The 17,963-nt window shown below is 38.2% G+C and overlaps 1 protein-coding gene across 5 annotated transcripts in view; it reads right to left on the bottom strand.

The window, feature by feature from the left end:
• Positions 1–17,963, bottom strand: part of INPP4B (inositol polyphosphate-4-phosphatase type II B) — an 851,576-nt gene that overhangs the window by 299,716 nt on the left and 533,897 nt on the right. For all 5 annotated transcript variants that reach the window (XM_064383845.1, XM_064383847.1, XM_021666733.2 and 2 more), the window contains one exon: positions 7,739–7,789. In XM_064383845.1, coding sequence (XP_064239915.1) covers positions 7,739–7,789 — 51 coding nt within the window. The remainder of the gene's footprint in view (positions 1–7,738; positions 7,790–17,963) is intronic.

Below are 17,963 nucleotides of genomic sequence, written 5' to 3'. Positions count from 1 at the left end.
AAACAAAGTCACCAAAGTCTGAAAAATCTGAGACTAAATTATTAGGTGAGAAACATTAAGCAAAAAACAGAAGATTTGTGGAAACAAGTTCTGATGATAGGTCCATGAGTGATGAAGTAGAATGAATCAAGACAGAGAAGGAAGTTGGTGAGCTGCATCAACAAAGTTTGCAGAAATTAGGGTGACTTTTTAGCCAGGGGCAGAGAGGGCCTAAGAGACACCCCTTAATAAAAGCATTTATGCCACCTCATCAGAGATGCCTTCTAGGACATCCCCATATAAAAGCACACTCCCCTCCCACATACACACTCCACTATTCTCTATTCCTGTTATATTTTTCTCTATTGGCACTTAATGACCACTTGACATATATATTTATTTATTTTGCACCCCTCCAAAAAATAATTGAGAATTGAAGCTCTACAAGGAGCTTTCTTTCATTTGCTGATACACTCCCACTGTGTAGCACACAGTAGGTATCTGGTAAATACTTACTGACGAATGAATGAATGAATGAATGAACGAACGAACGAACAAACGAACAAATGTTATAGACACTAGCCTTCAAGTAATTTAATCTAATAGATATAGGAGAAAAGCTACTTTTGCAGCTATTTATAAACTACTGTAATTCACTGAAATGTGGAAAATCAAGACAATTTTATAGTATGCAGATTGTAAACTGCTATAGTGAATTTTATTTTAGCATTTTGCATTTTAAAGAGATGTCTATCTCCCTTTCTCCTTCACTGATAACCATAGTTTTTAACTTTAATTCCTACTCATTATTCACACTCAAAGAAAACTTTTAAGCAATCATAAATTTCATGACACCTCCAAATTGCAAATTATTTTCTATTTGCCTTTTAAGATTTTGGAGGTATGGATGGTTTTAGAATTGATAAACCTGGCTACAAATGTCATGATTTCATTGCAGTCTTTTTGGCAATAAAAGTAGCAAACAGCCCACATTGGAAAGTAGCAGCTAGAGACAGGTGGAATTGCTATTTTCAGTCATAAACTATGGACTCACCATAAGGCACAGCTGCAAGTAAAATTTATGACCACAGGCCTTTGAATGTTTCTCCTGTTCACTAGACCAGGAGCTCCTGTGGAAGCAGGACTTTGGCTTGTCTATCTTCTAGCTGAGCCCAGTGTCTGGAACAGAGGGCTGCACTGTGAGCACATACAGTGTGCCAAGAACAATGCCCATGAGTCAGGTTTATCCATTACAACTGTCAGCCACTTGCTTGATCTCAAAGGATAATGAGAGTGCTCACAAATAAGACAATCTGTTAAAAATCAATCTGGATAATGATAGCATCATACCATTACATTCTGAAAACTTGTCAAACAAGTGGAGGTATAATTTAGGTACAAATGCCATCCCTTTTTTTAATCCCAAAAATAACTGTATGTCAGGACTGCATGTTGTATAAACTGCATTAATAAAATTTTTAAAAATGTGAAGACATTGTAATTGTTTTATACTGCAGCAACAAACAATGGGATTGCCTATACGTTTACTTCTGAGTGGGTTTCTTATTTGTTTCCTTCACCTCAGTATAAATAAAACTAGGATGCTACCACCTCCGAAGTTAGAAAATAAATCTTTATATGAATAATCTCTGAACACATTGTAGAATGAATGAGAGTCTTCTCTAAAGCACATGATGCTAAGGTAAAAGAATAATTTAATATAAAGCTATTGTATCTTTACTATCACTGTCATTATAATCATAGAATTTAAGAGAATTTATTTAATTTTTAAATATTTTGAATACAATTCAAGGAACAATGTTTTCTGCATGTACTTTGGTGCTGTTTCTATCAGGGGAAAATATACAAAAAAGGAAAAGCTTCACTAGAGTTGGAGCTCAGAGGTCTGAAGTGTGGCCTTAAATCAGTTATTCTGTCCAAAAATGAAAATCTGGACAATGAAATGACTTATTCCAGTCCCCAGGCTCATCATCTACCGCTAAGCATTGTGAGTTCTTAGTTCCCTGTCTTCTCGCTTATGAAGTCTGTGGTCTTAAACAAGTTGTGCCACTACTCTAGGCCTTAGTCACTGAAAAAAATGCATATGATAACTTTATCTTTCTCATAGTTACTGCTATGAGAAGTAAAGTAATCCAGGCAAAGAAAGCCTCCAGTACATTGCCAGGAAATAAAAAGTTTACCATAAATATAACTATGCATAGTGATTAAGATCATATAACCAGAAGTCAGATGCCTTAAAAGTATCTAATGTCCCCCTTTAAAACTTTTGGGGAAAGGCAGTGTTTTTTAAGAAGTCTATTAAAAATGCCTGCAATACAGAAAGAAAAATGTATGTTTAAAAATAAAAATTAGATTTGGGGAATATAAATTAGAAGAAATTTTAGAAAAAAAAAAACGAAAAAAGAAGAAACAAAGGCCCTAAGATCCTATATAGTTATTAATATTATTATTGAGAAAATCTTATCTATGATCTCTTATAGCTGTAAATTGTATTAGATTACGTAAAATGTTTAAAGAACCTTAAGGATTGTTAAGCCCTGCTAGTCTGGAGATGAAGGAACTGGGGCCTCTAAGAGTAAACTAGCTTATATATGTCACAGAACTAGTCAATATGCAGAAGCCAAGTTAGAACCCAGGTGTCTTGCTTCTCTGTCCAGCATGCTTTCATTCCCACCATGCTGTGCCTCATTTCTAGGACTGGTAGCAATTCCCTTTCCTTCTGACAGACTCTCTGCTTGCACAACATGCAGCTCTAACCTTTCTTGCCTGCTCATGACAACACAACCCTCACAGTTATTCTGGTCCAAGAACCCCAAAGCAGATGATGATTAAATTGCTTGCTGCATGATTTCAATCACTCTCACCTGGCTGGAGAGTAATATCAAACAGGGTGGAAAAAAGGTGGGGCATCTGTCAGAATCCCAGGGAGTGTCCACATGAACAGTGTATCCCACCAATACCTGCAGCCACTCTAGGCAAGTCACAGATATCAAGACTGCTCACTAGGATTTGACTCTTCCATGCAGCAGTCCTCAGAGGCTCCCCAGTCACATTTAAGGGGGTCAGAGATGTGGCCACAGCTGGCCGTACCTCCATCACTCATGTTCTTCTGACAAAACCTTTATTCAAAGCACAGGTTTTCTTTATATTACAATTTGCATGGACCTCCTCAAATTTATTCAACTACTGTCCAGAGCTGTGCTACCCAATGGGTAGCCACTAGCTTTAGCATATAAAATGTGGCTACTCCAAGTTGAGATGTACCCTAAGTATAAAATACACACTGAATTTAGAATACTTAGTATGAAAAAAGGAACATGAATATGTAATTTTTTGTACTGATTACACTTTGGAATAATATTTTGCATATATTGGGTTAAATGAAATATATTAAAATTTAATTCATCCTGTTTCTTTTTACTTTTTAAAAACACAGCTGCTAGAAAATTTAAAATTACATATTTGGCATGCATTTTCTGACACACATTATATCCATTGAACAGTGCTGGTTTAGAGGTTAAATGAATATATCAATAATATTTTAACCTATCCTCGTAAAACTATATATAGAAACCATGGTGTAAATTTTAAAAGGTCTTTGAAAAGCTGAAGTTGGTATCGTAAGGCTGATACACAACATCTGTTACACATAACTTATAGGCAGGCCTTTTCATATTTTCATAGCCCAAGTACTTTTTTTTTTAACTGTCAACCATAACAGATATGGTTACATTATTTCCTACCCCACAGGAAGAGAAAAAGACTAAATGAACTATTAACATTGAAAAAATACATCAGAAAGAAAAAATAATTGGGAAGAAATCTACTAAAAGTTGATGAATAGCCCAAAGGAAATATTTAAAAGCATTTTAAGGTAAAGGCATTTATTATAGAATTTTATCTTTACTTGTGAATATACCTCAAAAGATCTAAGAGCACATATTAGTATTTGTTTGACTAAGTCATCAAGAAAATATCTGAGTACATCCAGTAAATTCTGTTTGAGAATGCAAAGAAACACACCTAATATATTTGAAAGATTTGCAATAAAAAATCTAAGCGCTTTTTAAAAAAATTAGAGTACTTGAAGAGCAGAGCCTTTGTATGTTGTAATGACAGGGCCATTACTGGCTCTATGTCCTTGGCCAAGAGCTTAAACTCTCAGACCTGGTCTGCAGCATCCAAGGAAATATTTTCAGGATTTGCTGATGGGATATATATTAACAGGTGGTACTTCATAGGTAGTCAACGTATGTTAACGTCTCTCTCTAAAATAACATGTAATCTGAGAGTGTTAGGAAGCCAAGGCGTGCTGACTTGTTCTTTGTTAAACTTATTCCTGTTATGCTCAAAACTTAGTTCTGAAGTCATACTTGCCATTTTGAGTTCTGATGGGTCACAAAAGGTGTTAGATTTTTACTATTTTATTGCAGTCATTTCTAGAATCGCCCACCCATTTATTTCTGGTGATTCTAAAAATACATAAAATGGTTGGCAAAATAAAATCATGGTATGCTCTTTGATTTATTCAATACATACATCATATATTTACTAGCTTCCAAACACAAAGCCAGGAGTATTAGAAAGATTTTGCCGTCATGGAGTACATCGAGCAGGAGTGTGGAGGCATAACTAATTACCTACCTAACATCCTTCCTACCCATTCTTCACTAATAGCACCTTAATTTTGTTTAAATGAGAATTGTACCCAGATTCTCTTCTAGCTAAGGACCTCGGTCTTCCCAATACTACGTAAGTGACAGTATACAAAATGAAATTTCCCAAGAAGTTATTGTTTTCCAGAATTAAAAGAACAGGCCAGCTGAGTTTTTCGCCCTTCATTCTTCACTCAACCCAGAATGGGATACCTGGGATACCATGGCCAGACTGTGCACTTCTCTAAGGAAGAGGGAGCAGGAAGATGCATAGAGTCATTACTTGAAGTCATTTTTGAGTAGCTGAAGCCCTGGACAATTTTCCCAAGACTTTTATGAGATAAGGAAAGCAAACCTATTAATTACTTTCAAGCCACAATTTGCCAGCTTACTTGCCTTAGGATGCCTTGCTAATTGCTAAAATAGGAATGTCACAGGATACCAGTTGAGATTTCTCTTTTAGTTCAGGAAACATAGCTGAGTTTTGTCAAATATGAGGACATAATGTAATAAATGTACCCCATTGTATGCTCACAGAACCTTCAGTGTTTGAGGCCAGCAACCTTGTTAAAATGCTTGATGAGGAGCCAGTGTAAAGATACTGGTCTATAAGTAGCTATAATACAGCCAGTCAGTATAAAGGTAGGGCTAGAAGAGAGAAGAGGTCAGCATTTAGAAAGGTGTCTGATTTTGGAGATGTGGCTAATTTCTCTCTTAATCATCCCCCAGGAAAATACCTTTATCCTCAAAGCTAAAGTTAAGAGGGTCTGGTACCAAAAATCACTCATAAAGCCTAGAGTGTCTAAACCACGTTTACCTCCACTGAGGACTGATTGATTGTCTCTCCTTTGAGAATGATTGACTATGATCCAGTACCTGATGCTGCTGGGGCTTGTAGAAAGGATAAGCAGAGAGATGGCTGAGCCAAGAGAGTAAACACACAATGGAACAGCCTGTATATCTTCTATGTGGGACAGCAAATACATGTGAGTTTCAAGTATTTGGACAGCACAGCAAGTGGCTGACCTGGAGCCATGTGTTTGCATAGTAGATCTCACAACAAGAGGGTGTGGAGTGAGGGTGGGCAGTGGAGGAGGTTGCCCCATAGCCAGGTCCCCCATGGTAGGGAATTATGCTATGGGGAGAACCAGACAAGGTCCCCAGGAATATCTACACCTGTGCCCATCAGGAGAGCCAGCATTTCAATATCTGCCACAGAGGACTCTAACAGGCAGCCATTGCCTGAGAAACATCAAGTTTAGCAGTAAGGAAATCTCATCCTCACCAGGGCCAAACCAAGAATAAACTTTTGTCTTTCCACTCCTTCCGCTTGGCTATCACAGCTGAGGAATGAAAAGAAGAAAGGGCAGGACACGTGTGGGACTCACATTAGGCTTCCTCCCCACTGCTCACTGCTAGAGGTACAGAAAGCCTAGCCTGTAGTGGAAAATGGTGGGAGGAAGTAGAAGAAAATAAAATGAGAAGAGAGATTCAAGGTTTAAAATAACTAAGATGTATTCCCAAGAACCTGAGTGAGAGAAAAAATCGGAAGACTTCTACATGATTGGTCCAAAATATCATTAAAGCTTCAAGCAAGGGCGATTCAACACAAGAGCAGGGGTGGAGTAGGGTCGGGGTGGGCAGAGATGACAGGAGAAAAAATTAAACCAGCTAAGCTTCCTTGAACCTTGATAAATAAATGGAACACCTTGATAAAATCATGTATTAACCATATTAATAGTTGCTTAAACCATCTCACATTTTATGAAGCAGTGTCACAGGTGGGATGAGAGCGTGCATTAAGGACGGAGGGTCTAGTTGGAAGAAGGGTCCCAGGGTGGTAGTAGTGGAAGCACGTGAGCTGGGCCCTGAGCTGTGGAAGGGAGCCCTCAACCCCACCCCCGTGGGGTGCAGCAGCCCAGGCTAACAGAGGGACATGTGCCTGATGTGTGGAGGCCTGAGGCTGGGAAGAACTTTCCGAACCCACTGGAGGAACTAAATGAAGGTTTGTGCCGTCAGCACAGAGATTGGTGGTGGAAGTGAGTAGCACAAGAGGTTGAAGGGACAGGCAGAAAAAGTGCAAGGATTCCCTCAAGTTAAAGCAGTTACTTCACTCGTACCCAGGAAGAGATGAGAGGCTTGGGTTAGGCACGAGAGAGAGAAAGACACTGCCCTTTTCCCTCTCCTTCTTCACTAACAGCTGCAGAGATAACCAACATTCTACTCAGTTGAGTCAAACTTTGGTGCATATTTTTGGAGTGCTTCCTTGGCAGCAGGTTTGAACAAGTGTCTGTGTTCAATGAGAAAACAAATACCTAGTACAGCGCTCTACACACTGACCAGAAGAAGGTTGTCAAGTGCCTGTAGGATTTCAGGGTATTTCAAATAGCTCTTCCAGTTGGCTCAGCCCCAGAGCTTCTCAGACCTAATTTACTTCTATGCTTTTTTCCTCCTCTCTGAACACACAGATCTCAGGGATTCAGCCTGTGGGGCTTTATCTTTTAGGAGCTGCCAGTGCCTATTCTAGCCTTGTCTAAGCAGAAAGCACCCAGTACCCTCTTGCTCTTCTAACTTCTGAATGCTGGAGAGGCAACAGTTCAGTGCAACAAGAAAACCTCAGCAGGATTTTCCAACACTGGGCTGAACAGTGGTGGCTGCCTCTCTTTTGACCTTCATTAAAGTGTTTAAGTGGCAGGAAACAGAAAATATCACAATCCTATGGCTGGTTCTCTTCCTCCTTGCTGAAGCGGTGGAGATCACATCTGTAATTTCCCTAGCCTCCTGTTGGTCCAGGAATGTTGGCTCTGAATTACAGTTCAACTACCTGCAGGGCAAAGTCTAGATTCATCTCTAGCCAGCTGAACTAAATATGAATTCACTTGAGGATGATTTTCAGGAAACAAAAAAAAAAAAAAAGAATTTCATGCAATTCAGCAAATATGTGACAGTGCCTCCTCGAGTAGCCACACCCTGTTAATGTAATTCCATTTTATTGTCAGTTTCTGGGCTTGAGGCCATAGAAAATCCAAATGATTAATTTAGAAGTGATGTGTGTCCTTTTTGGAAACATAAGAAACACTTACCCCAACTTCTGGCGGGGGATCCTTATGTTCTGGTAGGACACTGGTTCGAACCTGTGGAGAAAAACATTTTCTATAAGACTCTGGAGTGGAAACTAGAGCAGAAGCCTCACACAGATGCTGGGTTTCAATTTCCTTCATCTCGAGTCAATTCAGACTCTGTGGTTAATCATTAATGAAGTCACCTGTGTACAACACCCACGGCAGCACAATGAAGCTGTGCTGTTACAGTTCCTGAACTTCCTGATTTTCCAAGTGGACAGAGCTGCCTAGATCCTCATCCCATCTCCTCTTTAATACAGAGATATATGGGATTTAGGCAGATCTCTTTAATCTCCTAAAAAGGCAATCTTCATTCAACATTCAAGGGAAAGGAAAGAGCCGGTATAAAGAAAGCAATTCCACGCATGCACAATGAATGTTCCCAGCACGAAGAAATGATAAATGTTTGAAATTATGGTTATGCTAATTACTGTGATCTGATCACAATACATTATATGTATTGCAATGTCACTATGTACTTCATAAGTATGTACAGTTATATGTCAATGTGATATTTTTAATTAAAAATTATTCTCTGAGTAAGTGCCCACACTCACATTTCTTATAGGGTATCTTTCCCACTTTAGAATCCTGAACAGATACCATCATCTGAATTTACAGGAACAGCAATTCTCAATTGTGGGAGAGGGGATTATGTAAGACGACCAGTCATCTGAGCAAGCTTTCCAAAAGAGTGTTCTAGCTGAAACACTAACTCTTTATATAATGAAGAGACACACATCTTCTCCTGAGTGGCGATTTTCCGTCCTGGCTGTACATTAGAATCACTGAGGACCCTTTCAAACCCTTGGTGCTCCCCCTGCCCCCAGATATTCTGCTTCTAATATACAGCTACTGACTCGATGGCTCTCTTAAGAAAACACATTTCGAATGAAAAAAAAAAATCATGATTACCTTTCTCACTTCAAAAAAAGATAGTGAAAGTGAGAAAAGCCAAAAAACTTTTATCTAGTACATATACCTAGCATATGTAAAAAACTTATATCTAGTATATATAAAAAAACTTATCTTAATTTGAAATAAAGATGAATTAAACAAGTTAAATGAATACAAAGCAATATACAGGCACATCCTATTTACTTGGAGAAAAGGGAAATTGGAGGGGAAGAATCAGGGAGCAACATCCTAAATCACTTAAAGGATCAACATTTTAGGGTAATATTTTAACCAAATCCCTTTAATCATACTTGTCTTGAAATCCCTTAAGTCTTGACATACCTGACCATACGAGGTCAATCCTCCCAGTTTGAAGGGATGCTTCTAATACCCCTAATAATGTCAAATGACTTGAATCAGCTCCTCATGGCCTGCTAATCTTTAACACAGTTGTTAATTCCTTGAAAAAAGCTGCAAGCTATAATAAAATGTATGTCTGAACTTCTAGCTTAATACATTTTTTTCTTTATGACAGATCCAGCACCGTCGCTTGCATGATTTGTCAGTCATTATAACTCAAAATTGTTCACTCAAGCATAAATAAATGATTGAGATACCACAATGGAGTAAACACAATTTGTAGAACACTCTCAACTCCTCAACTCAGGACTGCATGACAGGGCACTCACTGGCTAAGAGCATTTGCAGTTCGGTAGCTGCATTAACATTTTTTTTGGCCCAGATGTACCATTCAGTCTCATTATCTGAAAGTCATCAGCTGGCTCAAAGGATGAGGAAACTATATATTATAAATAGTGAGCTGTGGTGGACAATGGTGTGTGTGTATTATATATATAGTATTTACAAATATGGTTTTTCCCTCTATCTCTGTGTGTATACATATAGTTTATTATACTACATACACATGTATATAGTATAAAGCACTATACATATAATGAATATTCATATGACATGCACCATATAATGCACATATGTGTACACATATACATTGTTTAAAAAATTGACAGCCAAATAACATTTTCCAAAGATACACACTTGAATTGACAAATAAAAACAGAAAAAGTCAGAAATTGCTAAGAGGGTCAACATACATAGAGTTTTATCAAGTATTTGATTTGGGTCATACATTTCAATATAAAACTGTGTGATTTAATGTTGGATAAAGGTAGAAAATTTTTGACAGTTCCTGCAACAGGGTCCATTAAACTCCTACATTTTAATAATTTTATAAGTAAAATATATATTTCTTATAATTATCAATAAACTACAGAAGAAAAAGATTCTTATCTTCTTATATATGTATGTGTATATATATTATATTCTTTATCCCATTACTGATGTTATGGTACATAGGTATATCAGTGATGCTTTTCTTATATAAAATATTCCCTTCATTACAGTGAACACAAGCTAGATTAGCAAGCACTGGATTTGCCAGTGAATAACGCCCCAGTGTTTCTTGTTGAGACTTCAGAGTCTAGTGAGTGGGACATGTGTGAATAAGTTAGTACAATGCAATAAGTGCTATAATGGAAATATGGGCATTTTCCTGTGGGCATTTAGACTGAAGAATAACTATTTCATCCTGTGAGTTTCAGGAGAGGTTTCCCAAAAGAGGTGGTCTGGGTTTTGAAGGATGAGTAGGAGTTTTAGGCAAGGAAGGATATAATAAAACAAGCAAAGTTTTATGTAATAAGCATATGTCATAGAGTTGTAAGAATTCAGGGGGCAGGGTGCAAGATTTGAAACATGGCAGATTATGTGGGCCAGTAGTAAACTGCCAAAACCACAGAGTAGCCCCTGGATCTTATCAGGCTCAGCCTAGATGAGCGAATTTACATGAAAACAGAAGACAATTGGCAGCTTCAAGGCAGATTACATGCTTGTGATCAACTTTAAATATTATGTTGGCAGAAGTAGAAGAAATATCAGTAATGGGATAAAGAATATAAAATATATATGTATAATATATATATAAAAGAAGATAAGAATCTTGTTTTCCTTCTGTAGTTTATTGATAATTATAAGAAATATGTATTCTACTTATAAAATAAAATGTAGGAGTTTAATGGATCGTGTTGCAGAAACTGTCAAAATTGGCTACTATAAAAATTAACGATGAAACATATATATATATGAAGAGATATATAAATCAACAAAACTGAGTATTCCAATGCTCTTTATCCAGAGAGATGGTGCTGTCCTGGTTGTCCCGGTTGTCCCTCCACTGGAGGTTGGCTGACACAAAGAATTTGTCCTGTATGAAAAATAGGAGACTTTGTACAATTGCCTCTTTAAATCTACAAAGCATTTCAAAGAGAAACCTGCATACCTTTTGATATTAAGAAATAATTCTGAGGATTTTTCTACTCTTGAAATTAATTAATTTGCAGATAACTCACACCTTCTTAAGCTAAAGGGCATTTTTTCCTCTAACTCTTCCAATCCATATAATCACCAAGAGGCAAAAACAAAAACAAAAATGAACAAACAAAACACCAGAGCTCAGTTGTGTTCAGGAAATAGTAAGTATTCTGTTGATGCTATTGAGGCCCTGCAGGAAATGGCTGGAGTTACATATATTTAGGGAATTGGTTGGGGCCATTTACTGTAGAGGGCCATTTGCCATATTATAGATGTGGAGTTTTATCCCACTGAATTATTCCAGGCAATAGGAAATCAGGGAAGGCATTGAATAGTGGAGCGGCATGATCAGAGCCCTTGACACATCCCAACTCTTCCCGAGCCACCTTGGGAAAGTTACCGAATCTCTTCATGCCAGTTGCCTTTCAGCCTTTGTGTCAGTTATTTAACATGGGGTGAATAATAGATCTTAGAGGTGGTTGTATTCTCTCCTTTTCAGCACTGCAAACGGTATCTGACCCAGAGAGAGAAGAAAGTGTGTGAGAAAGAAAGGAAGCAGGGAAGAGAGAAAATGAAGAGGAAAGAGGGGAGGAAAGAAAGGAGAAAAGAAAGAAGGAAGGGAAGGCAGAGAAAGGAAGGGAGGAGGATCACGAGACAGAGAGGAAAGGAGAGAGGGAAGAATATGTCACTGAAAAATACTGAGCCCTGGACAGATTTAGATGAGACCTCTTGGTGAGAAAGGGATCAAGCAAAGCCTGTCACTGTAGCATTTGGAATATTCCAGTTCACTGACAATGTCATGCCTCCTGAGAATTGCAAGCTTTCCTTAGGAATTCATTTTCCCTTTTTTGGTCTTATCAGCAGTTCTTCTTTCTATTTTTCTTCACTATTCCCCTCCCTGTCCCTTCCTGGAACATAAGAATGTCTTCCTGACTACAAATTTGAAACATTCTTACAGCTTCCTTTTGTCTAGACTTTTATGATGTTAAATAAAGCAAGGCAGACTAATCAATGGTAGTGCTTATGTTGAAAATCATGTTACCTATTCCATCTTGAATATTTCTTAAGGTTCATCTAAAACAAATTTCCTTCTCTATCAATCCCAGGAGTTCAAAAATTAAACTAAAATTATCTTCAAAACAAAACAAAACCAGGTAGCATATAGGGGGTTATTCTCACTCTTTCATGGAATTTCTAGAGAGTACTTCACAAATCTGAATTGTTCCCAAGCAAGCGGCTGCTTTGGCTACCAATGCAGCAGTTGAACATAGGAATTTAATGCTCAAATTCATGCAAGAGAAACTCCTCAGACTAGTTAACCTTGTTACAATGAGTATGGGCACTGCTGCCCTGAGGGTGGGAGGAGGGTAAGGACTGCTCCATTTTTTGTTGGTGAGTAGTTGAAAATCAGGCAGTAGGGCTGCCTGAAACGCTAGGAGTCTGCTGGAGATCCAGATCCAGAGAAAGAGAAGGTCATGCCGTCCTAAGTCTGCACACTAGGCTGGCAGAACCTGGACCTGGTGCAAGTGTATCTGCTCATTGGTAGGTGAGGAAGAAGCATCCTCCCTCTGGACAGTTTCAGCTGGCAGGGAGAGGGAAAGACATTGGCTATAGTGGAGGAATACCTCTGGGCAGAGAGAGAGCCCAGATCCTCTTCTAGAAAACTGTCACATCCGGAAATGTCACTGATAATGAATGTGTCTCATTTCTTAAAAAATAAAAAGTTATTCTAATTTTCTATGTATCTCAAATTAGAATATATCATCACATTTACTTGTTCTACTTGGGAGGAGACACATAAGTATCTTAATAATCAAACATTAAGGCCGGGCACGGAAGCTCACTCCTGTAATCCCAGTACTTTGGAAGGCCGAGGTGGGTGGATCATGAGGTCAGGAGATTGAGACCAGTCTGGTCAACGTGGTGAAACCCCATCTCTACTAAAAAATACAAAAATTAGCCAGGCATGGTGGCATGTGCCTGTAGTTCCAGCTACTCAGAAGGCTGACGCAGAAGAATCGCCTGAACCCGGGAGGCAGAGGTTGCAGTAAGCCGAGATCCTGCCACTGCACTCCAGCCTGGGTAACAGAATGAGATTCTGTCTCAAAAACAAACAAAAAAACAAAACAAAACAAAAACAGCCAAACATTAAAATTTGACTATGACAGAAATATTCTGCCCCTCTTCACAGTATCAATTTTCTGGAAGGAAGCTGCTCAACCAGGATTCCATATCCTAGGAACCCTTGCTCCCAGGTGCAGCCATGTAACTAGTTCTCACCAATGAAATGTACATGCAAGTGATGTTTGCTGTATCCAAGCCGGATTTTGCAAAAGTTAAATATAGTACACCCTCTCCACTGTCATTCTTCTTCCAGTGACCATACAGAGGAGTCCCATCTTTACGTGGTGGTTGAGCTGCACCTGAGTCCCAAAATTACTACATGAAAGAAAGCCATCAGCCAACCATCACTACTGGTAGTAGACTGTTAAATGATTGTGTTAGTTTTCTGCTGGTGTATAACAAATTACCACAAACTTAGCTGCTTAAAAACAACATCCATGTATTTGTTCACAGTTCTGTAGGTTAGAAGTCCAGGCACGATATGGCTGGATTCTTCACTCAAGTCTCACAAGGATAAAATCAAGATGTCAGCTGGCTGTGTCCTCATTTAGAGGCTTCACTGGAGAAAGATGTGCTTCAAAGCTCCCTCAGGCTGTTCTCAGAATTTAGTTTCCTGCAACTCTTGAACTGTGGTCCTCATTTTCCTAATGGCTGTTCACAGGAGGCTGCTCTAAACTCCTGGGACCACACACCAGCAGCCCTTGCCATGCTCCCTCCTCCTTCAAATGCAGCAACGGAGAATCTCCTCAGCATCAAATCTTTCACAAACTTCTGCTTTTAGAAAGAACTCACTCTCTTTTAAAGGATTATATGATTAGGTCAAGCTCTCCTCAGATGATCTCTCTTTCACCTGGGCTATATAATACGACCTAATCATGAGAGTAGATGCTATCATATCACAACATTGAAGATTATACAGTGATATACACCATGGAATGGTAATTTTGGGAACCATCTTAGAATTCCATCTACCACAATAATCAAGAAATAAACATCCATTGTGCTAAGACACTAAAATGTGGGTGTTTACATTTGTTTTGACAGCCACAAACCTTCCTTTAAAAAACTATTTTGTGTGTGTGTGTGTGTGTGTGTGTGTGTGTGTGTGTGTGTAATTGCACTTTAGGTTCTGGGATACATGTGCAGAACATGCAGGATTGTTGCATAGGTACATACATGGCAATGTGGTTTGCTGCCAACATCCCCCCATCACCTACATCTGGCATTTCTCCCGATGTTATCTCTCCCCAACCTCCCTACCCTCCACTGTCCCTCCTCAATTCCCCCACAACAGGCCCCAGGGCGTGATGCTCCCCTCCCTGTGTCCATGTGTTATCATTGTTCAACACCAGCCTATGAGTGAGAACATGTGGTGTTTTTCTGTTCTTGTGTCAGTTTGCTGAGAATGATGGTTTCCAGATTCATCCATGTCCCTGAAAAGGACATGAATTCATCGTTTTTTATGGCTGCATAGTATTCCATGGTGTATATGTGCCACATGTTCCTTGTCCAGTCTATCATCAATGGGCATTTGGGTTGGTTCCAGGTCTTTGCTATTGTAAACAGTACCACAATGAACATACGTGTACATGTGTCTTTATAATAGAATGATTTATAATCCTTTGGATATATACCCAGTAATGGGATTGCTGGATCAAATGTTCTATTTCTAAGTCCTTGAGTAATCGCCACACTGTCTTACACAATGGTTGAACTAATTTATACTCCAACCAACAGTGTAAAAGTGTTCCTATTTCTCCATATCCTCTCCAGCATCTGTTAGACCTTCCTTTAAAAAACTATTATTAGGTTTTGAGGGAACACGTAGTGTTTGATTACATGCATAATTTCTTTAGTGATGATTTCTGAGATTTTGGTGCACCCACCACCCAAGCAGTGTATGCTGTACCCAAGGTGTAGCCTTTAATCCCTCACCCCACTCCCACCCTTCCCCAAGTCCTCAAAATCTATTGCATTATTCTTATGCCTTTGTATCCTCATAGATTTGCTCCCATTTATAAGTGAGAGCATATGATGTTTGCTTTTCCATTCCTGAGTTACTTCACTTAGAATAATGGTCTGCACCTCCATCCAGGTTGCTGTGAATGCCAATATTTCATTTCTTTTTATGGCTGAGTAGTATTCCATGGTCTATATATACCACATTTTCTTTATCTACTCATTGATTGATGGGCATTTGGGCTGGTTCCATATTTTTGCAATTGCAAACTGTGCTGCTATAAACATGCATGTGCAAGTGTCTCTTTCATATGACTTTTCTCTGGGTAGATGCCCAGTAGTGGGACTGCTGGATCAAATGGTAGATCTACTTTTAGTTTGTTAAGAAGTCTCTGCACTGTTTTCCATAGTGGTTGTACTAGTTTACATTCCCAACAGCAGTCTGAAAGTGTTCCCTTTTGACCACATCCACACCAACATCTATTTTTTATCTTCTTGTTTTTTTAATTATGGCCATTCTTGCAGGAGTAAGGTGATATCAAATTGTAGTTTTGATTTGCATTTTCCTGATTGTGATGTTGAACATTTTTTCACATGCTTGTTGTTCATTTATGTATGGTTTTTAAGAATTGTCTATTCATGTCCTTAACCCACTTTTTGATGAAATTGTTTTTTTCTTGCTGCTTTGTTTTAGTTCCTTGTAGAGTCTTGATATTATCCTTTTGTCATAGTTTTCAAAGATTTTCTCCTACTCTGTAAGTTTTCTGTTTACTCTGCTTATTTCTTTTGCTGTGAAGAAGCTTTTTGGTTTAATTAAATCCCATCTATTTATCTTTGTTTTTGTTGCATTTGCTTTTGGGTTCTTGGTCATGAATTCTTTGCCTAAGTTCATATCTAGAAGGGTTTTTCTGATGTTATCTTGCATAATTTTTATGATTTCATGTCTTAGATTTCAGTATTTGATCCATCTTGAATGGATTTTTGTATGAGATCAGAGATGAGGATCCGTTTCATTCTTTTACACATGGCTTGCCAACTGTCCCAGCACTGTTTGCTGAATACAGTGTTCTTTCCCAACTGTTTGTTTCCCTACTTTTGCTTGCTTTGTTGAAGATCAGGTGGCTGTAAGTATTTGACTTTGTTTCTGAGTTCTCTATTCTGTTCCATGGGTCTATGTGCCTATTTTTATACCAGTACCATGCTGTTTTTGTGGCTATAGCCTTATAGCATAGTTTGAAGTTGGATAAGGTAATGCCTCCAGATTTGTTCTAATAAAATTTTGGATTTATTTAGTGTATGGTTATGAGGAAATAAAGCAAAGTAGCTAACACTAAATCTTCATTTACTATTTTAAGGCCAGCAAACATGTATCAAGTACATATTTTGATTTCAGCCACTAGTATAAGCACTGGCAATCTCAGAGAGTAAGAGACTAAGAAACCAAGGTATATTTTATCCATACACAGTAACAATAGGAGTCAGGCATCTAATAATAATTGCTAAGAATCTTCAGTTTTCAAAAATCAGCTAGTCTTAGATAATGGTTTTCCAGTTGTTTGATTTTTATTTTGCATGGAGAAAATGATGCATGTACAAACCTAAATGATTTAGACCATAGAATCTTAGATATGGAAGGAATCTCTCAGTTAACTGAAAAAAAAAAAAAAAGAAAAGGTAGCCCATCTATATGATATGAAAATTTTATCTAAAATATTCCTGGGAAGTATATTTAACATTTCTTCAACATTTGGAATTTCTAGCTTACTATTTACAGATCAGTATTATAAAGGTAGTGTTAAAAACTCACATGCCCAAAGGCTCCAGGTAGGTTAAATTAATGAAAGGAGTGGGCTGGGTGTTTGAGACAATAGGAACTGGAGAGGACTCCGGCAAAATGGAATCACATTTCTAGTCTACAAGGAGAGACAACTACCCAGTTTCAAAGGATTGAAAAAAATTCCAAAAATATTTCTTCAAATATCAACAATGGGTAAATATTAATTCTTTTGAAAGTGGGCTATTACTACAATTTGCTGAGTTTTACCAGAAACATGGTTTGTAAATAAGGTGAGTGGGCCAAAGCAAGCCCACTACTATTTGAGTAAAAATTTTTTAATGTGCTATCCTAAAACAGTTGTTATTAACCTTGACAACACAGTAGAATTGCCTGTAATATGTTTTTGGTTTTGTGTTTCTTTTCAATGCCAATTCACAGGTCACACCCCTGAATAATTAAATCACCATGTCCAAGGGCAGGACCCAAGCATCAGTATTTTCAAGGCAAACTCTCCACTTGATTCTAATGTGCAGCCAAAGGTAAAGTTAATAACTATTGCTGTAAAATAGATGAGATTACTTTTTGGCAAGAATGAGCCTCACAAACTAGCTCTAAGTTCTGTGAGGAGTCTTAAAAACATATTGTGCCATGTTCAAGCCATCAAATACGGTTCCCTTTGAGAAGGACACACAAACAAATTTAATGGAATCTCAGAGCTGAAAGGCTCTTAGAAATTTTTAGAAAAGGTTCCTTAAACTTTAGTGTGCATACTCATCACCTGCTAGTCAACAGCTGATCAAGAGGATGGTCTCCAGACCATCCCCTAGAAGTCTATTAGAAATGCAGGATCTCAGGCTTACCCCAGACATGTGAATTATAGTGTTCATTTTGGTAAGGTTCCCAATTTATTCATATGTACATTAATGTTTGAGAAGCTCTGGTTTGGAAGAATGGTCATGGGTGAAATGGGTTGTAATGAGAACAGTAGATCTTCATTGCACCTAAACATGCCTGAAATAAGAAATGATGTTTATTATTCCAGTT

Source organism: Aotus nancymaae, unplaced genomic scaffold (genome assembly GCF_030222135.1).
Source record: "Aotus nancymaae isolate 86718 unplaced genomic scaffold, 86718_ANA_hifiasm-v0.15.2.pri h1tg000033l, whole genome shotgun sequence".
Lineage (NCBI taxonomy): Eukaryota > Metazoa > Chordata > Mammalia > Primates > Aotidae > Aotus > Aotus nancymaae.
Note: the sequence above shows the minus strand (reverse complement) of the source record. Positions and strands in the feature narration are given on the sequence as shown.